Source organism: Ranitomeya variabilis, chromosome 5 (assembly GCF_051348905.1).
Source record: "Ranitomeya variabilis isolate aRanVar5 chromosome 5, aRanVar5.hap1, whole genome shotgun sequence".
Lineage (NCBI taxonomy): Eukaryota > Metazoa > Chordata > Amphibia > Anura > Dendrobatidae > Ranitomeya > Ranitomeya variabilis.
The window spans coordinates 598,664,399-598,686,186 of NC_135236.1; the positions used below are offsets into that span (position 1 = coordinate 598,664,399).

The following is a 21,788-nucleotide window of genomic DNA, read 5'->3' on the forward strand; positions in this document are numbered from 1 at the left end:
AGATGTGAGGGAATGGGGTCGGTGGTGCATGTAGTCGGACGAGAAGAAGAGAGGAGCTTAGAGACTTCTTCTGTGATGGGATCGAATGTGGGGAGTGAGCCAGGGGAAATGCAGGGAGGGATGGGAGTCGCTGCGCTTGGTGTCTGGGAGCGGATTTCCTGATGGATATTGTCTATTTTCTCTCTAAAGTGGGAGACCGGTCATCAGCACAAATGTCTGTGATAGGGGCTTGTGCTTTTGGTCTGAGGAGGGAATGAAAGGTGTCAAAAAGTTTCTTGGGGTTGTTGGATAGTGAGGAGTTCAGGGTGGTGAAGTAGGTCTGTTTGGCGAGGTGAAGGGCAGAGTTATAGGTTTTTAACATAAATTTGAAGTGTATGAAGTCTTCTGGTGTGCGAGTTTTCCTCCATAAGCGTTCACTCCTAGAGCATCGCTGGAGAAACCGGGTTTGCGATGTGAGCCAGGGCTGTTTTACTCTGTGCTTGGAGGTTCTGAGGGTGAGGGGCGCTACTTGGTCCAGGGTGCTTCTGAGTGTCATTGTAGTGATGTACAGCCAGATCAGGACAGGACAAAGAGGAGATTGGGGACAATGATGAGTCTAGGGAGTCTGAAAGTGTGTGAGGGTTGATGGCATGTAGATTTCTGAATGTGTGGTAGGTAGGAGGGTGCTGGGATGGGCGAGGAATTGAATTGTGTGAAGGAGAGAATGTTGTGGTCAGAGAGGGGAAGCGGTGAGTTATCTAGGTAGGAGATTGAACGGAGGCGGACGAAGACAAGGTCAAGGGTGTTACCGTCTTTGTGTGTTTCAGAGGTTGAGAGCTGTGAGAGGCCTAGGGAAGTGGTTAGTTATAGAAGCTGGGATGCAGATCAGGAAGTGGGGATGTTGAAGTCTCCCAGGATAAGGGTTGTTAGTTCTGAGGACATGAAGTGCGGCAGCCAGGCAGAAAAATGGTCCAGTAAGTGGATGGGTGGGGCCGGTATATGACTGCTACTCTGAGGGAGAGGGGACGAAAGAGCCTGATGGTGTGGACCTCAAAAGAAGGGAATGAGCGTGATGGAGGTGGGGGAATGACCTGGAAAGTGCATTGTGGGGACAGGAGTATGCCTACTCCACCACCATGTCTGTTTGTTTGTCTCGGGGAATGTGAGAATTGTAAGCCACCATGGGAAGAGGCAGCAGGAGAGAGTGTCGGAATCCTGAATCCAGGCTTCCGTGAGGGCCAACAGATTAAGAGTTTTTCAGAAAGTAATTGTGTACGATAGGAAGCTTGTTACATACAGACCGTGGATTCCAAAGGGCACAATTAAAAGGAGATGAAGGAGTGCAAATAATAGTAAGATCATTAAGGTTTCGATGTGAGGTAGGGTAGGGGTTGAGGTTGGGGGATGGTGGACCAGGGTTGGGGAGGTGTTCCTGAAATCAGTAAGAGTAGGAAGATAAAGAACAAGTACCGTATATACTCGAGTATAAGCCGAGATTTTCAGCCCAAATTTTTGGGCTGAAAGTGCCCCCCTCGGCTTATACTCGAGTCACGGTCTGTGGCAGGGTTGGCGGGTGAGGGGGAGAGAGCGCTGAGGCATACTTACCTAGTCCCGGCGATCCTGACGCTCCCTCTGCCCGTCACACTGTCTTCGGGTGCCGCAGCTCTTCCCCTGTACAGCGGTCACGTGGGACCGCTCATTAGAGAAATGAATATTCATTTCTCTAATCAGCGGTGCTGGTGACCGCTGATAGAGGAAGAGGCTGCGGCACCCGGAGACCAGCTGTCCGGGGGAAGGAGCGGGACGCCAGGAGCAGGTAAGTATCGCATAGTTACCTGTCCACGATCCACACGCCGGGCGCCGCTCCATCTTCCCGGCGTCTCTCCGCTCTGACTGTTCAGGTCAGATGACGCATATAGTGTGCACGGCGCCCTCTGCCTGATCAGTCAGTGAGGAGAGACGCCGGGACCGGACGCTGGGGAGCTTCAAGCAAGAGAGGTGAGTATGTGTTTAGTTTTTTTTATTGCAGCAGCAGCAGCGTTATATATGGCACAGATTTATGTGGAGCATCAATGGGGCCAAACTGAACGGTGCAGAGCATTCCATATGGGGCAGCTTTATAATGAGCATCTATGGGGCCAAATTGAACGGTGCAGAGCATTCCATATGGGGCAGCTTTATAATGAGCATCTATGGGGCCAAACTGAACGCTGCAGAGCATATAGGGCACAGCTATATAAGGAGCATCTATGGGGCCAAACTGAATGGTGCAGAGCATATATGGCACAGCTTTATAAGGAGCATCTATGGGGCCAAACTGAACGGTGCAGAGCATATATGGCACAGCTTTATAAGGAGCATCTATGGGGCCAAACTGAACGGTGCAGAGCATATATGGCACAGCTTTATAATGAGCATCTATGGGGCCATACTGAACGGTGCAGAGCATTATATATGGCACAGCTTTATATGGAGCATCTATGGGGCCATACTGAACGGTGCAGAGCATTATATATGGCACAGCTTTATAATGAGCATCTATGGGGCCAAACTGAACGGTGCAGAGCATATAGGGCACAGCTATATAAGGAGCATCTATGGGGCCAAACTGAACGGTGCAGAGCATTCCATATGGGGCAGCTTTATAATGAGCATCTATGGGGCCAAATTGAACGGTGCAGAGCATTTCATATGGGGCAGCTTTATAATGAGCATCTATGGGTCAAACTGAACGGTGCAGAGCATATATGGCACAGCTTTATAAGGAGCATCTATGGGGCCAAACTGAACGGTGCAGAGCATATATGGCACAGCTTTATATGGAGCATCTATAGGGCCATAATGAACGGTGCAGAGCATTGTATATGGGGCACAGCTTTATAAGGAGCATCTATGGGGCCATACAGAACGGTGCAGAGCATTATATATGGCACAGCTTTATATGGAGCATCTATGGGGCCATAATGAACGGTGCAGAGCATTATATATGGCACAGCTTTATATGGAGCATCTATGGGGCCAAACTGAACGGTGCAGAGCATATAGGGCACAGCTATATAAGGAGCATCTATGGGGCCAAACTGAACAGTGCAGAGCATATAGGGAACAGATTTATAATGAGCATCTATGGGGCCAAACTGAACGGTGCAGAGCATATAGGGCACAGCTTTATAATGAGCATCTATGGGGCCAAACTGAACGGTGCAGAGCATATATGGCACAGCTTTATATGGAGCATCTATGGGGCCATAATGAACGGTGCAGAGCATTCTATATGGCACAGCTATATATGGATAATATATGGGGCAATAATCAATGGTATGGAGCATTATATATGGCACAGCTTTATATGGAGCATCTATGGGGCAATAATGAATGGTATGGAGCATCTATTTTTATTTTGGAAATTCACCGGTAGCTGCTGCATTTTCCACCCTAGGCTTATACTTGAGTCAATAAGTTTTCCCAGCTTTTTGTGGCAAAATTAGGGGGGTCGGCTTATACTCGAGTATATACGGTAGTTTTTGGAATTGTCTGAAGTTTTTTGTGCAGTGTGTTTGGGCAAGATGAGCTGAGGTTTTTCAGGAAGGTGAGAAGTGCATGGGAGCTGTACATAGAGGGAAGGAGAGAGGAGCTGATGCATATGAGTCGTGATGTAGGAGGGATGGGACTGTGAATGTGGATGGCAAGGGAACATAGGAGCATAGGAATAAAGCACATGGATAGAAGGGAGAGCAGAGTGTGGGTTACCTGACTCCTGCCCTGACTGACTGCCATGGAATAACTGCTGTATCGTGACGCTTATCTTCGTGATGCTTTGCTTCGGGATGCTTGCGTGCACCCCCACATGCGTGCACCCCTAAGGATGTTCCTAAATTTATAGTCCAGAATGCTGGGTCAGAAGAGATGGATTGTGGGCACTGATTGGGGATAATTTGGCAGCTGGGGCTGAAGTGAGAATTCTCTTGTCCGTTAATGAGATTCGATTACATTACAGAATGATGTCACTCAGTGGTGGAATCGGTCTTTCATGAATTGCTGGGACTGTGAAGGTGATTGGTCTTCCAAAAGTGCTTCTATATGCTTGTTTCTTATAAAAGTGGCCATCAATGTGCAGTGCATGTACCCTAGCATATCACAAAGTGACCAAAAAAATTATGAATTCCTCTTATGTGGTGAAAGAAGTTAAATAAATTGGAAAACTCAAAATAATATCTAAAGCTTAAAGGGGTTATTGAACATATCAAACATACATCCTATGTCGGTTGTGAGTGTATGGAGCTAGCTAAGAAACTAAACTTGCGCTATACAAGGCAAGTGCTAGCAATGGGTTGCACTGCCAGAACCTTCTTCATCAGCAGTGATCCCATCTAGCTCTGATTTCCGCCTTTTTGAGACTTGGAGCGGGGCTGCATTAATGGGACATCGTCAGATTTTCCTGTCATACTATGGGGTCTTTGTGAGGGGTGAGGTTATGGGTTGCCATGGCTGCCAGAAGGCTCCTTTCACTGCCATAATTGTACTCCCATCATCCCTGCATTTTCCTGAGCTTTATAGTAAATCTCGGTTTCAACTATGTACAGCAGTACTGACATATTCCAGTTCCGGTATATCGTACAATACAATACAATATCAGGTTTCCTATGGGGGCTTAAAAAAAAAAAAAAAAAGTGTTCTGATATTGTACACGCGGTGATTCCGCATGTTTTCATAGACTGGGTTATCTATCTTGCAGAGACTGAGCGTCTTAGCAAGATAAATGGACATGCTGCGGTCTATAAAGACGCGCCGCATGTTCGGTTATGCAAGGCTGCCAGCTGCGGCCCTGCACGCATAGTAGAGATGGGATTTCATAAAATCCCCTCCACTATGCTGTAACATCTCGATGCTGCGGAATGGACGCTGCGGCTGTACGCAGCGTCCAATCCGCAGCAAATCCTGAAGGTTTCCTGACAGTGGAAAAATAGCCATACTGGCTACAGCGCTGTCAATGCTGCAGAGATCAAGGCAGCAGCGCATGTGCTGGACCTGGCAAGAGTAAATACAATGGCTTGCAAATGTGTTCACCCCCTTCCCGCTATTTTTTTGTTTTGCAACCTTACAATCTGGAATTTCACTTTTTTTTTTTTCTTTCTTTTTTTGAGTGTTTGCATCTGTTCATGTAAAGAACACTCCTACAACTAAACATTTGGTTTTATTGTGAAGCATACAACAAAGACAAAATTTATTGAACACTTCAATTTGCATAACTATTCACCTCTCTAAAGTCAGTACTTCATAGAGCCTCCTTTTGTGACAATTACAGTTGCAAGTCGCTTTGGATAAGCCTCTGAGCTTTCCACTTCTTGCCACTGGAACTTTTGCCCATTCCTCAAGGCAAAATTGCCCAAGCTCCTTCAAGTTATTGTGCCAATTATTTCTTGGTGCTTAACAAGTGAAAAGGGGTATACCTACAAAAAAAAGTACAATAATCTTGAACAAAACTAGTCACCGTCAGGTACAGAAGGAGTGGACCCTGCCCATGAGGACTCACAATCTACAAGATTGCTGTTCACCAGAGGAAGCCATGCTGTTCACCAGAGGAAACCATCTATCGTCAAGTCTGACTACAGATTCTTATTTGGATTAAGCCACTCGTGTTTCTTTTACTGTGTGCTTTGGGTCATTGTCTTGTTGGAAGGTGAACCTCCATCCCAGTCTCAAATCTCTGACAGACTGAAAGGTTTTGCTCAAGAATTTCCTTGTATTTTGAACCATCCATCTCCCCCCTCGACTTGGACCAATTTTCTTTTCTCCAGCTGCAAAAAAAACCTCCCCACATCATGATGCTGCCGCCACCACAGTGTTTCACTGTTGGGATGGTATTCTTGGGGTGATGTTAGTTTGGTGCCAAACATAGTGTTAGGCTGGGTTCACATTGCGTTAAACCCGTCCGTTAACGCCGCCATTGAATCCAATGTCGGACGCCCACAATGGGCGTGCGCTAGCGATGTGCCGTCATTGAGTGACGGACCCCGAGACGTGGGCTGCAGCGTTTCCAGGTCCGTCACCTCTAGCGCAGATAGAGCTAGCAGATGCTCTATCTGCGCTAGCGTGCTGCCATACCGGCACTTGCGTTAACAGCAGCTCGTTAACGTATATGTTGAACGGGCTGCTGTTAACGCAATGTGAACCCGGCCTTACTCTGGTCGCCAAAAAGTAAAATTTTGGTCTCATCTCACTTTCCAACATGTCTATTGGCAAGCTGAAAATGAGCTTTAAAATTTGAGTAAATGCTTTTTTTTCTGCACACTCTTCCATAAAGGCCACCCCTATGGAGTGTACAGCTTATTGTGATCATATGGACAAATACTCAAGGAATGGCTACATGAGTGGCAGGATGACTAAGGTCGTATCTGGTAGGCTGGAAGGTTCGTGAGAGATTTCACAAAATCAATGAGTACTAGGAACAATCTTTTCAGGTGACGTGATAGTTTACCCAACCCCTGCCAAGGAGATTTGTCCTAAAGGACACCCAGTCCCTGACCGCTGCCTCCCCTATGTGGACAGATGTTCAGAACCATCTAAAAATCGGAGCTATAGTTAAGGTCCCCAAGGGACAAAGATTCAGGGGCCATTATTAGTCTGTTTTTGGTCAGAAGACCCTCTGGGGAGGGCCGTATGATGATCAATCTAAAGCCCATAAACCTCTGGGTAAGACATAGGAGATTTCAAAATGTAGTCACAGGTCCACAATTCCTCTGATAGACAAGCATGCAGTGATGTGCACCCTAGGTTTAAAGAACATGTTTTATCACATTCCCATCCATGTCTGCTGTCAACAGTACTTGAGATTTGCAATGAAGGTCCAAGATCTGGTCCTTCATTATCAGTTTTTTTGCCTTCCCTATGGTCCAGCCTCATCACCTCGAATGTTAAAGAAGTGGTGGCAGAGGTAGTGTCCTATCTGGGGAGGTTAGACATTCTCATAGTCCCCTACTTAGACGACTTCCTAATTATAGCCAGCAACAGAGGAGAGCTTATGAAGCATCGCCAAACTTCTGTGTAAATTGGGAGAAATCACATTTTGTACCAGGAAGAAATTACTAGAGGTTCTCCTGGACTCTAATCTAAGAACTTCTTTCCTACATGCAGAAAAGCAGGCTTCAATAAGGGACAGGATCCGTCAATTTTCAGAGAACAGTTTCTCCATCAGAAGGACAATGAGGATCCTGTGGGTAATGACGTCCAGCATCATAAGTTGTGGAGTCAGTTTCATTCGTGAGAGCTCCAGGAGGCCATTTTATTAACCTGGAACAGATGTCCAGTATTCCTGGATGTAGAAATGCCCCTCTCCTCATCAGTAAAGAACTCCTTAGTCTGGTGGACTATACCAGAAAACCTCCAGATGGGAGTCTCATGGATTCTCGTGCCCTGGATGGTGGTTACCACTGATGCGAGTCAGCTTGGTTGGGGCGGTCATCTGAAAGGAAGATTCTTCCTGGGAACATGGATTCATGAAACATGGACGAAAAGATCTTTCAGTGAGCAGAGGAGACGGTTCTGTCCATTTCGGCGGGTCACCTGAAGGGGGTCCCAGGACAAGGTGGCAGACTACTTAAGCAGGCAGAGAATCTCTCCCACAGAGTGGAAACTGAATGGAGAAGTGTTCCACATGTTGCGTCAATGGTGGGGGATCCCACGAACAGACCTGTTCGCAACCAGGGAAAATGCGAAGGTCAGAAGAATATTTTCATCAAATCCTCTAGACAGTCCTGCAGGGATCGATGTGCTATCCCAGACCAGGAGTGAAGAGCTGGCCTATGCCTTCCCTTCGCTACCCTTAATTCCAAGGGTGCTGGGGAAGGTGCAAGAGGAGTGGGCAAAAATACTAATGGTGTCTTTCTTGCCAAGAAGGTGCTGGTTTCCCCTATTGATAAAGATGTCCGTGGGAGAGCCTGTACTACTTCTACAGAGGGAAGATCTTCTCTTCCAAAGCCCAGTTCTTCATCAGAACATAGGCTGGTTGCACCTTTTGGTGTGGATCCTGAACGGCAGGTCCTAAGATCAAGAGGATTGTCTGATGAGTTAATATCTACCATTCAGGCAAGTAAGAAGCCAGGGTCATCGGTCATATATAACAAAATCTGGAGAATATTCTAGACAGTGTGTGGGAAATCATCGGTAGATACGGCACAGCCAGATATACAGAGAATCCAAAATGGGTCACTTTTTGGTGGTTTCCACAGATTAGGCACATCTGGGGCTCTCCAAATGCGACATGGCGTTCCCTCTTCATTCCAGCCATTTTTGCATCCAAAAAGTCAAACCGGACTCCGAGCCACGCCTGAAGAGTAGTTTTCCCTCACATGTGGGGTAACTGTGTACTCAGGAGAAATTTGCACAAGAAATCTTGTTGTCCACATTCTCCTGTTACCATTGTGAAGTTTAAAAAAAAAAAAAAAAGAGGCTAAAGTAAAATTTTTTTGATGAGAGGGAACAAAAAGTGAAATGTTTTGGTTAATTTCTTGAAGGTGGTTTTGAGAGGTTCAGTTTTTAGAATGGTGTCACATAGCGCCCCCCCAAGTAACTTGAAATGTGGTGTGGTCCCCAAAAAAGGGATTTTTATAGATTTTGTTGGAAAAATAAGAAATTACTGATCAACTTTTAACTCTTCCGACGAAAAAATTGTTTTTAAGGGGAACCTTTCCCCCCCCCCCCTTTCCCCCCGGGCCTATTAAGGTAAAAAAGCCACATTCTGCAGCACTAAGGCTGCATTCTGTGAAGGTGGCTCCTATGTTTTTGATCCCTAATAACGCTGAAATAGTCACTCTTATAAATTGCGCACCATACCTCTAGAGAGTCAGGGGGGTACGTTTTCTCCCTCTGACTCAACCGCCTCGCAGCCGTCCATCCCTTCAGTGCATTGGGCCTCGCCTCCTCTGTTTCCTCACATCACCGGCGCCTGCGCTGAGCTCTCATTTTTTGGGAATGCGTGCTGTCCTGGAACTCTCATCAGCTCATTTACTGATATCGCGCAATTTATAAAAGTGAATATTTCAGCGTTATTAGGGTATGTTTCCACGGTCAGGATTGCATCAGGATTTGACGCAGGTAAAATCTGCACCAAATCTGCACCTGAGGTCACTGGCAGGTCACCTGCATTTTTTATGCGTTTTTACTTGCGGTTTTGATGCGTTTTTCAAGCTTGACTAAGGTTCCTGTTGGGACCGAAATGTCGCTTTCTGGGCTGATTAAATAGCTCCTTTTCACTACAAAACTGTGTGCTGCCCCCAATTTTTCTGGATTTTTTTTAGATATATCGATAGATATGATGGATAGATATATCGATAGATAGATGATACCAAACCCAATGTTTAGTAATAAGTATAATAAAATGGTACATAGAGTTAGGCCGGGATCACACATGCGAGAAACACACACACACACACACACACACACACACACACACACACACACACACACACACACACACACACACACACACAATCTGCGTTAGGCCGGGCTCACACTTGCAAGAGACTCGCACGAGTCTCGCACCTCAATACCCGACACTGCCGCTGACACGTGGGACCGGAGTGTGCGGCTACATGTATTTCTATGTAGCTGAACGCTCTGGTCCGAGTGCCGGCGGCAGTGGTGGGTATTGAGGCGAGAGACTCGTGAGTTTCTCGCGAGTGTCAGCCCGGCCTTAAAACAATGTTTAGTTTAAAAAAAAAAAAAAATGGCGTGGGCTCCCACGCAATTTTCTGCGCCAGAGAGGGAAAGCCAGCGACTAGGGGACTGATGTTTGTAGCCTGGGAAGGGGTTAATACCCATGGAACCCATCAGCCCGCAGCTGTATATTTAGCCTTTACTGGCTATAAAAATAGGGGGACCCCCCCCAAAAAAGACGTGGGGCCCTCCTATAATTTATAGCCAGAAAGGCTACGCAGACAGCTGTGCGCTGATATTCATAGCCTAGAGAGGGGCCATGGATATTGGCCACCCCTGGCTACAAATACCAGCTTTCAGAAATGGCGCTTAGCCTCTCTTCCCACTCCCAAGTAGCGGTGGGATATGGGGTAATAAAGGGTCAATGCCACCTTTTGTAGAGGCGTCAAGACACCTACCATTACTAAACCTATAGATGTTAAAGTGTTAATAAAACACACACATGCAGAATAAAGTATTTTAATGAAATAAAACACCACACAGTTTTGACCATATTTTTATTATACGCTCAATCCATGCGATGCCCTCGTCTCCTGGAAAAAAAAATAAAATAAACCAACAGTATACTCAGAGTCCGACCTAGTCTTTAATAATGAGTGTCCTACGACGAGTCCAACTCTGCTACCTCTGGATGCCTGACATCCAGACATGGCAGAGCTTGTAGATGACCGCAGCAATCACTTACACTGCAGCGTTCTCACAATCAGCTGATCGTGAGAACCAGACTAGTGACCAGAGATAAACCCCAGTCATGTGCATGGCAGTTCTCGCGGTAAGATAAGTTATTGCGAGAACTTAGCTTACCGTGAGAACTGCAGTGGACGCGGGACTTCCGGCGGTGGGACAGGTAAGGCTTCTTTCACTGTGGCGGACGTCGCAATGCGTCGTTTTGGAGAAAAAACGCATCCTGCAAAGTTGCCCGCAGGATGCGTTTTTTCTCCATAGACTTGCATTAGCGACACATTGAGACGAATGGCCACACGTCGCATCCGTCGTGCGACGGATGCGTCTTGTTTTGGCGGACCGTCTGCACAAAAAACATTCCATGTAACGTTTTTTTGTGCGTCGTGTCCGTTTACGTGGGACTGCCGCATGCGTGTTTTAACGCATAGTGGAGACGGGATTTCATGAAATCCCCTCCACTATGCTGTAACATCTGGACGCTGCGGCTCTACGCAGCGTCAAACACGCAGTGTTTCCTGACCGTGGAAACACACCCTTAGGGATCAAAAACATAAGAGCCACCTTCACGGAATGCAGCCTTAGGTAGGGCTGCAGAAGATGGCTCTTTTACCGTAAAAGGCCCTGGGGGGGGTGACAGGTTCCCTTTAAATTGTGCAGACATATGGGAAATGTTATTTATTACATATTAAGGGTCATAACTTGCCTCTGGTTTAAGGGCATATGAATACAAAGCTTGAAAATTCTGAAGTTTTTGCCAAATTTCTGATATTTTCACAAATAAATGCAAGTTAAATCGAGCAAATGTTACAAGTATTATAAAGTACAATGTCAAGAGAAAACACTCTCAGAATCAGTGGGATCCATTGAAGCTTTCCAGAGTTATCACATAAAGTGACACTGGGCAGATTATAAAAAAGGAAAAAAGGCTTGGTCCTTAAGGGGTTAATAGTGTTGCAGCCTCTGTGGCCTTTCAGAAAAGGTGTGCATGTACTGACAGACCCTGTGACACTTAGATTGCCCACAGGTGGACTTCCTGTCACGAAGTATGTGACTTATGGAGGTTATTGCTTGCACCAGATATTTAAGAGGCTTCATAGCAAAAGGGGTGACTACATATTCACATAGCAATTGTTAGTTATCTGATCCCAGAAATGTAAAGTATGCCTATATTATTCTCACTTCACCATCTTGGACTGTTCAGTGCTGATGACACACAAATCTGATTACAGCAATATTTATACACAGGTAATGTAACAAAATGGGTAAAAAGCCAAGTTGGCGAGTATTTTCACAAGCCACTGTAATACTTGTGGGGGCAATGATGTTATGCAAAATAAAAAGATACCATAATTGCAGCTTTTTTACTTGCCACAACTCCCCTCCCCCCCCCCCTCCCATTTTTTTGTTTTTTTTGTTGCAAAAACCTAACATTTATAGAAATCAAGCAAGTGATTTTTACCACAACCACGGTCACTGTAGACCCAACCACTGTCACTGTAGACCCAACCCCTCTATTCAATTCTGCTACTGGTTTATCTGGTGTCCCTCCCGAGTCCCTCCTGCAGGCTTACATGTGACCATTACAGCTGGGATATGCCATGCTACTCTTATCATGGGTGCAAATGCCATTAGTGCCAGGGATTTCTTATTTAGCAGAAGCTATTTTTAAATTAAAAAAGGTGCTTTGGATAACCCCCATTTTATGTAAACAAATTAAAATGTGTATGCCAGAATGGTGCCCTTACAAAGTAATGATTCAAGCAAAAAATGGTCTCATTTAACAATGTTGGGCCACACTTAAACTGGGAGGCCCCCATATCCAATAATTGATGTCTGCACCACCAAAATTCAATCATTCAGCTCGTGCCAAAAGTGGTGGTCTGTGTACAACAGCAGAATCTTGTACTAAAAACAGAGTATCGCGCTTTTCTTTGACACAGCTTGAAATTTAATTTTTCATGGATTACCATCTTGTAAAGATTACTCTGAATAGTGGAGGGAAGAGACCGGATTAAACAAAGTGCTTAACCCCTTAACGACCGCCGATACGCCTTTTAACGGCGGCCGGTAAGGGTACTTAAACCTTAAACCTTTTTTAAAAAAAAAAAAAAAAGTGAATAGCGCCCCCCCCAGAGTCGGATTTTCTCTGGGGTATCGGTTGCCGCTGGTAGCCGAGACCCCAGAGAACATGATTCGGGGGTTTTTTAACCGACCCCCGAGTTGCGATCGCCGGTAATTAACCGCTTACCAGCGGTCGCAACAAAAAAAAAACGCGATTTGCCATTTAATTTCTCTGTCCTCCGATGTGATCGCACATCGGAGGACAGAGAAATGGGGTCCCCGATAGCCCCCCAATACTCGCCTATCTCCCCCGCTGCTCCTCGTGGCTCCCGATGGGCGCCGCCATCTTTTTTCGGGGAAAAAATGGCGTGCGCATGCGCAGTGCGCCCGGCACCCGGAAGATCTTTGGGGTCTTTGCTGCCGGGGGTAGCCGAGACCCCAAAGAACATGATCGGGGTCGGTTTTTACCGACCCCTGTTTTGCGATCGCCGGTAATTGACTGTTTACCGGCGACCGCAAAAAAAAAAAAAAGCGATGTCATTCTCTGTCCTCTGATGTGATCGCACATCAGAGGACAGAGAAATAGGGGGATGGACAGAAATAGGGGGATTCGGGAACCCTGTTATACTTACCGGTGTCCCTGGGTCCTCCTGCTTCTGCTGGCCGCCGGCTTCTTGCTCCGGTAAGAAAATGGCGGGCGCATGCGCAGTACGCCTGCCATGATTGGCCGGCAAAGGAAGATTCTTCCACTTGTTTTATTTTGGTCACTGTGAGATCTTATCACAGTGATCAAAATAAAAAAAAATAGTAAATAACCCCCCCCTTTATCACCCCCTTAGTAAGGAGAAAATAATAAAATTAAAAAAATGTATGAATTTCTATTTTCCAATTAGGGGTAGGGTTAGGGGTAGGGTTAGGATATGTGCACACGTAGAATGGTTCTCTGCGGATTTTTCCGCAGCGGATTTGATAAATCCGCAGGGCCAAAACGCTGCGTTTTTCCTGCGGATTTATCGCGGATGTACCGCAGTTTTTGTGCAGATTCCCCTGCGGTTTTACACCTGCGGTTTTCTATTATGGAGCAGGTGTAAAACCGCTGCAGAATCCGCAGAAAGAATTGACATGCTGCGGAATGTAAACCGCTGCGTTTACACGTGGTTTTTTCCGCAGCATGGGCACAGCGTTTTATGTTTCCCATAGGTTTACATTGTACTGTAAACTCATGGGAAACTGCTGCGGATCCGCAGCAAAATCCGCAACGTGTGCACATAGCCTTAGGGATAGGGCTTGGGTTAGGGCTAGGGTTAGAGCTAGGATTAGGGTTAGGGTTGGGGCTAGGTTTAGGGCTAAAGTTAGGGTTAGGGCTAGAGTTGGGGCTAAAATTAGGGTTAGGCCATGTGCACACGTTCAGGATTTTTCGCGGTTTTTTCACGTTTTTTCGCTATAAAAACGTGATAAAAACGTGAAAAAAACACTTACATATGCCTCCTATTATTTACAGGGTATTCCGCATTTTTTGTGCAAATGTTGCATTTTTTTCCACGAAAAAATCGCATCGCGGAAAAAAAAGCAACATGTTCATTAAAAATGCGGAATTGCGGGGATTCCGCACACCTAGGAGTGCATTGATCTGCTTACTTCCCGCACGGGGCTATGCCCACCATGCGGGAAGTAAGCAGATCATGTGCGGTTGGTACCCAGGGTGGAGGAGAGGAGAATCTCCTCCACGGACTGGGCACCATATAATTGGTAAAAAAAAAAAATAAAAATAAAAGATAGTGATATACTCACCCTCTGATGGCCCCCGAAGTGTTCCCGCCTCTCCGGTGCATGCTCTCTTCCGTTCCTATAGATGGTGTGGTTCAGGACCTGTGATGACGTTGCTGTCTTGTGATTGGTCGCGTGACCGCTCATGTGACTCATGCGACCAATCACAAGCCGCGACGTCATCGAAGGTCCTGAACCACACCGGCATCTATAGGAACGGACGCCGCTGAGGAGATTGGCTGTCTGCAGAATGTGAGTATAACCATTTTTTTTATTTTTTTTATTATTTTTAAACATTCTATCTTTTACTATAGATGCTGCATAAGCAGCATCTATAGTAAAAAGTTGGTCACACTTGTCAAACAGTATGTTTGACAAGTGTGACCAACTTGTCAGTCAGTTTTCCAAGCGATGCTACAAATCGCTTGGAAAACTTTAGCATTCTGTAAGCTAATTATGCTTTCAGAATGCTAAAAAAACGCAAAAAAAAAATGCCGATTTCTTGCAGAAAATTTCCGGTCTTCAGGAAATTTCTGCAAGAAATCTGGACGCGTGCACATACCCTTAGAGTTGGGATTAGGGTTTGGATTAGGGTTGGCATTAGGGTTACATTTGGGGTTAGGGTTAAGGCTAGGGTTGGGATTAGGGATAGGGGTGTATTGGGATTAGGGTTAGGTTTTGAGGATAGGGTTGAGATTAGGATTAGGGGTGTGTTCAGTTTAGGGTTTTGATTAGGGTTATGGTTAGCTTTGGGATTAGGGTTAGGGGTGTTTTGGGGGTTAGGGTTGTGATTAGGATTATGGATCGGGTTGGGATTAGGGTTAGGGGTGTGTTGGGGTTAGGGTTGGAGTTAGAATTGGGGGGTTTCCACTGTTTAGGTACATCAGGGGGTCTCTAAACGCCACAGCCAATTTTGCGCTCAAAAAGTCAAATGGTGCTCCCTCCCTTCTGAGCTCTGCCGTGCGCCCAAACAGTGGTTTACCCCCACATATGGGGCATCAGCGTACTCGGGATAAATTGTACAACAACTTTTGGGGTCCACTTTCTCCTGTTACCCTTGTGAAAATAAAAACTTGGGGGCTAAAAATCATTTTTGTGGAAAAATTTTTTTTTTTTTATTTTCACGACTCTGCATTATAAACTTCTGTGAAGCACTTGGGCATTCAAAGTTCTCACCACACATCTAGATAAGTTCCTTGGAGGGTCTAGTTTCCAAAATGGGGTCACTTGTGGGGGGTTTCTACTGTTTAGGTACATCAGGGGCTCTGATAGAATGGTCTGCGGGCATTATGTTGCATTTGCAAAGTCTGCATTCCAAAACGGCGCTCCTTCCCTTCCGAGCTCTGCCATGCGCCCAAACAGTGGTTTATCCCCCACATATGGGGTATCAGCCTACTCAGCATAAATTAAAACAAACCCAAGATGAAAAATAACCATCTAGTGTTCTCCCACATGCTCACAACCCCAGTGGGGGAGCCTAAATGGGAGACACAATTATAGAAAAAAGGACACTCCCGCTACAGGAAGAACCAGAAAAAAATTGGAGTGCATGTCCAGAAATAATTATATAAACTTTTATTGAGTTATACAAATGACAGAAAACATGTATCACAATACTATATAAAATATACTTAAGAATTCAGACAAAGGTAGGTAGCACAGACCAAAAAACAGTGCTGTCCGCAACTGATGCCACATATACAAAAGTCACGTGCATAATGCAGAAAAATAGAACGGGCACTGAGTCTAGGATCATATGGGGCCATATAGGGAGGTGCAGTTAGCCCTGTACACAGGCTCGTACATTCATTATTCATACAGTCAGACCCATCCCCATGCTCTTACCCAGATGCTGGCGTCAGAACTGGACGGCACCGATGCCCCAAATTTTGGGGTCCAATTTCTTCTGTTACCCTTGTGAAAGTAAAAATTTGGTGGTGAAAAGATCATTTTTGTGGAAAAAATGATTTTTTTTAGTTTCATGGCTCTACATTATAAACTTTTGTGAAGCAGTTGGGGGCTCATAGTGCTCACCACATATCTAGATAAGCTCTTTGGGGGGGTCTAGTTTCCAAAATGGGGTCACTTGTGGGGGGTTTCCACTGTTTAGGCACATCAGGGGCTCTCCAAACGCGACATGGTGTCCGAACTCAATTCCAGCCAATTCTACATTGAAAAAATAAAACAGCACTCCTCTTCCAAGCTCTGCGGTGCGCCCAAACAGTGGTTTACCCCCACATGTGGGGTATCGACGTACTCAGGAGAAATTGCACAACAACTTTTGTGGTCTAATTTCTCCTGTTACCCTTGTCAAAATAACAATTTTAAGGCAAAAAGATCATTTTTGTAGAAATAATGCGATTTTTTTTTATTTTCACGGCTCTACGTTATAAACTTCTGTGAAGCACTTGGGGGTTTAAAGTGCTCACCACACATCTAGTTAAGTTCCTTAAGGGGTCTAGTTTCCAAAATGGTGTTACTTGTGGAGCATTTCCACTGTTCAGGCACATCAGGGGCTCTCTAAACATGACATGGCGTCCGATCTCAATTCCAGCCAATTCTGCATTGAAAAAGTCAAACGGCGCTCCTTCTCTTCCAAGCTCTGCGGTGCGCCCAAACAGTGGTTTATCCCCACATATGGGGTATCGGCATATTCAGGAGAAATTGCACAACAAAATGTATGGTTAAATTTCTGTTTTTACACTTGTGAAAATAAAAAAATATGGTTCTGAATTAAAATGTTTGCAAAAAAGTTAAATGTTCATTTTTTCCTTCCACATTGTTTCAGTTCCTGTGAAGCACGTAAAGGGTTAATAAACTTCTTGAATGTGGTTTTGAGCACCTTGAAGGGTACAGTTTTTAGAATGGTGTCACACTTGGTTATTTTCTCTCATATAGACCCCTCAAAATGACTTCAAATGTGATGTGGTCCCTAAAAAAAAATGGTGTTGTAAAAATGAGAAATTGCTGGTCAACTTTTAACCTTTATAACTCCCTAACAAAAAAAAATTTGTTTACAAAATTGTGCTGATGTAAAGTAGACATGTGGAAAATGTTATTTATTAACTATTTTGTGTGACATATCTCTCTGATCTAAGGGCATAAAAGTACAAAGTTTGAAAATTGCTAAATTTTCGCCATATTTCCATTTTTTTCATAAATAATCGCAAGTAATATCGAAGAAATGTTACCACTAATATGAAGTACAATATGTCACGAAAAACAATCTCAGAATCAGCGGGATCCGTTAAAGCGTTCCAGAGTTATAACCTCATAAAGTGACAATGACCGGGCCAATTTTTACAATTCTGACCACTAAGTACCAAATTGGCTTTGTCACTAAGGGGTTAATGATGGAACACACAATGTTTTGCAAAAAGAAATTGATGCCTGAAGATGAAATTTTGGTTTCAAAACACAGTGCAAGTTTTATCCTAATGTGCTTTTTTTTGTAAAAGATGGTGTACTCGGTGTTCAGCTCCCGTTTATTCCAGCCACTTCCTGCACTGTTCAGCATCAGACCGTCAGTCGGTGTCACGGGTGGAGCAGCTGAGAGGACATGGGACGTCCTTGTCCGTGTTGTGCCTGATACTCGCACGGCTATACTGGACAACCAAACATTGTTCTAGCGCCTAGATATCGGCCATGTGGTTTTACACTGTGGAGCGCTCTTTGATATTTAACCATGTAAAGAGAGCTGTCTAAACAAGGCTGAGAAGAAAATGCATCAAAGGTTCTAAACCTGTGCAGTAATCTTATTTGTAAGTGTAGAATCCTGCATTGAAGGGTTTGTATCTGCTCAAACATTCATTGCGTATTCTGTTCTCACCCCCATAAATGTCCCAGAAAGGAACGTATCTTTACTGGGGTTGTCCAGCCCCCTGATATTGATCAGCTATCTTAAGGATAAATCATCCGCGTGGTAAAGCCAAAGAGCGAAGTTGTATTAAAACTGTGTGTAAAGACGTTGTATCTCACCACTCCCCATCTAACTGTATCCCAGTCTGGCCCTCGTATGTATCGTGTCAGCCAGTGTCCATGCACTGCATAGATGAGCTATTGGAAAGGACTTGAAGCACTACAAGCTGTAATCTAGATCAGGGGGGCAGTGCTACATTTTACAAGAGGGAGTGCATAGACCAGCACTATCCAACATGCCAATCACTGCAGAATGAAAATTACCCTTTGCATATATTTGATTTCTTCTGTTGCTGTCTTTTTTAAGTTATTTTATTTTTCCCTCCAATAGGTGGAGTCATTTATATTGGACCAAGAGGACAATTCCGTTTTGAAAACCGCATCAGAACTTTTTTTATCAACTGCCGCAGAAGTAGCAGACCTGAGAACCGTTGATCCAGCAACACAAGCGCGTTTAGAAGCTTTACTTGAGGCAGCAGGTATGCACAGACATGCAAAGAACAAAAAAAGTGGATTATCGCCTCTTTATATCAAATCTTCAAGGTTTATTCATTCAAACTTAAAAACAGACCACCATGACAGCTAGTAAAAACGAGCGTTCATAAGATTGAAGTGGCAGTGAGTACTGTTGCATTAGGTTTTTTTTTCTTATTTTTTGTGTTGACTTATGCACTGACCTGTTTTTACTCTTTTGTGCAAGTGAATAACTCTTAGGACAGGCTTAGTTTGGGCAATGTTTAATAAAACACCCTCTTTTAACCTCTTACCGCCATCTGTTGTACATGTACAGTGCAAGTCTGTCGCGAGTGTAGGGAGTAGGCTCACGGGGTGAACTGGCCCCATACTCTGGAGGTAATAGCTGGGTTACAGCCAGGACCTGCCTCTTAACACTTGCGGTTGATGTGAAGCACCTCCCCCCAATTGTTAAACTGTTGAATGCTGCTGTCAAACGGACAGGAGAATTAACAGCACATTGGTGTGGGGGTGCGTCATTCTAACTGTCGATCATCACACACGTAACATAATTGCATGCCACCGATAAGTTGCTTTCACTGCTGGGGATCTGTTGTTTATCGCCGTGCTTGTCATTAAGGAGCTAGCTTGAAACCCTACCTGTGGCCAGGCTTAAAAGTAGACCCTGATCTTTTACTATATATACTCGTGTATAAGTCGACCTGAGTATAAGCCAAGGCACCTAATTTTGCCATGAAAAACTGGGAAAACTTATTGACTGGAGTATAATCCTTGCCCCCTCATCCCTATCCTTGTCTGCATGGCTCCTCGTCCTTGTCTGCATGGCTCCCTGTCCTCGTCCTTGTCTGCATGGCTCTGTCCACGTCCTTGTCTGCATGGCTCCCTGTCCACGTCCTTGTCTGCATGGCTCCCTGTCCTCGTCCTTGTCTGCATGGCTCCCTGTCCTCGTCCTTGTCTGCATGGCTCCCTGTCCTCGTCCTTGTCTGCATGGCTCCCTGTCCTCGTCCTTGTCTGCATGGCTCTCTGTCCACGTCCTTGTCTGCATGGCTCTCTGTCCACGTCCTTGTCTGCATGGCTCTCTGTCCACGTCCTTGTCTGCATGGCTCTCTGTCCACGTCCTTGTCTGCATGGCTCTCTGTCCACGTCCTTGTCTGCATGGCTCTCTGTCCACGTCCTTGTCTGCATGGCTCTCTGTCCACGTCCTTGTCTGCATGGCTCTCTGTCCACGTCCTTGTCTGCATGGCTCTCTGTCCACGTCCTTGTCTGCATGGCTCTCTGTCCACGTCCTTGTCTGCATGGCTCTCTGTCCACGTCCTTGTCTGCATGGCTCTCTGTCCACGTCCTTGTCTGCATGGCTCCCTGTCCACGTCCTTGTCTGCATGGCTCCCTGTCCACGTCCTTGTCTGCATGGCTCCTCGTTCCTATAAAACAACAAAATAAAAAAAAAACATATCCTACTTATCTTCCCTGCTCACCCTTGCTACATCTCGTTCCGGTGCCAGCAGCTCCTCCAGCCAAGCAATTGTGTCCTTCTCGTTAAGGTAATGAATATTCACCTGTCCATGCCTGGGAGTGGAGAGAGGTGAATATTCATTACCTTAAAGCGAACCTGTCACCAGGTTTGGCCAATACGAGTTACGGCCACCGCCTTTCAGGGCTTATCTGCAGCATTCTAAGCCCCCGATCCGACCTGCCAGAGAAGAAAAATGTTTTTTTTATACTCCCCTGTGGAGCGGTCCGGTCCAATGGGTGTTGCAGGTCTTGGTCCGGCACCTCCCATCTTTGTGATGCCGCCCTCCTGCTTGCTTCATGGCTCTGCGGCTGTAACTGTGCGCGCTATAAGAGAAATGAATATTGCCAGTGCAGTGAATATTCATTTCTCTTTAGCAGCGGGCACAGGCTTTAGCCGCAGCCACCGACTCCTGCCTCCTGTGACCCGCTGCTTGCCCGCTCCCCCGCTGTCTTCTGGGACAGTGACTAGTGTACTAGCAGAGGGGGACATTTTCAGCACAAAAAAATATGCTGAAAAACTCTGCTTATTCATAAGTATATACGGTATTTATTTTTACTAGATGTATAGCACAAGCGCTCATACAATCGCAGATTCAAGTTTCCTAAGGGGACTAATAAATACAGTGGGGAAAAAAAAATAATTGCCCCCCTCCCCTCCTTTTCCCGTTAATCATTTAAAAAAATACACATATTGCCACATTCAGAAAATTTCCAATCTATCAAAATAATTAGCCAGATCGATAAACGCCATAAAGGGGAAAAAACAGTCAAAATTACGGGGTTTTTTTGGTTGATGTAGTACCACAAAAATTGCTGTAACAAATGATCAAAATGTTGTTTATTCCAAAATGGCATCACTAAAAATGTTTTGCCCTGCAAAAAGTAAGCAATCACACAGCTCCATTGACTTAAAATTGGAACCCTTACAGGTCTCAGAAAATGGCTACACAACGAACCCCCCCCCCCCCAATTATTATTTTTCAAACCACTAAAATTTAAAAAAAAGAAGAAAAAACTTATCAGGAAATGTTTGGTATCACCATAATCACACTGTGAGGAGAACCATACGTCGAGGTCATTTTTACCACATAATATACACCATAAAAACCGTTCCCAAATAATGTCAGAATTGCATTTTTTCACAATTTCATTGCAGTTAAAACAAAAAAACAAAAAACAAACAAAAAAACATTTTCTAGTACATTATTATTATGTGGTAAAGTGAATGGTGTCCTTCAAAAGTACAACTTGTCCCTCAAAAAACAAAGCAAGTTATGATTCTGGGAAGAAAAAAATGAAAATGCAAAACTGTAATTGGCTGACGGGAGGCGGGTAATATCACTACATATTTATTTGTCGGTCATCTTTTTTTTTTTTTTTTAAATACTGTATACACTCGTGTAAAAGCCTAGTTTTTCAGCATATTCTTTTGTGCTGAAAACTCCCCTCGGCTTATACACGAGTCATTGTCCCAGAAAGACGGCAGGGGAGAGGGAGCAGCGGGTCACATAGGCAGGATCTGGCGGCTGTAACTGTGCCCCCTGCTAAAGAGAAATAAATATTCACTGCGCTGGCAAAGAATATTAATTTCGCGCACAGTTACAGCTTCAGCCACCGGCTTCCAGCGCACATCCTACTTACCTTCCCTTCGTGCCCTCTCTGCATCTCATTTGTTCTGG

The 21,788-nt window shown here is 45.0% G+C and overlaps 1 protein-coding gene across 1 annotated transcript in view; it reads left to right on the forward strand.

Annotated features, from left to right (window-relative positions):
- LOC143776553 (ankyrin repeat and KH domain-containing protein 1-like) overlaps nucleotides 1–21,788 on the forward strand; it is a 196,800-nt gene that overhangs the window by 57,168 nt on the left and 117,844 nt on the right. The window contains exon 2 of the mRNA XM_077266025.1: nucleotides 18,455–18,602. Within this exon, the coding sequence (XP_077122140.1) occupies nucleotides 18,455–18,602 (148 nt within the window). The remainder of the gene's footprint in view (nucleotides 1–18,454; nucleotides 18,603–21,788) is intronic.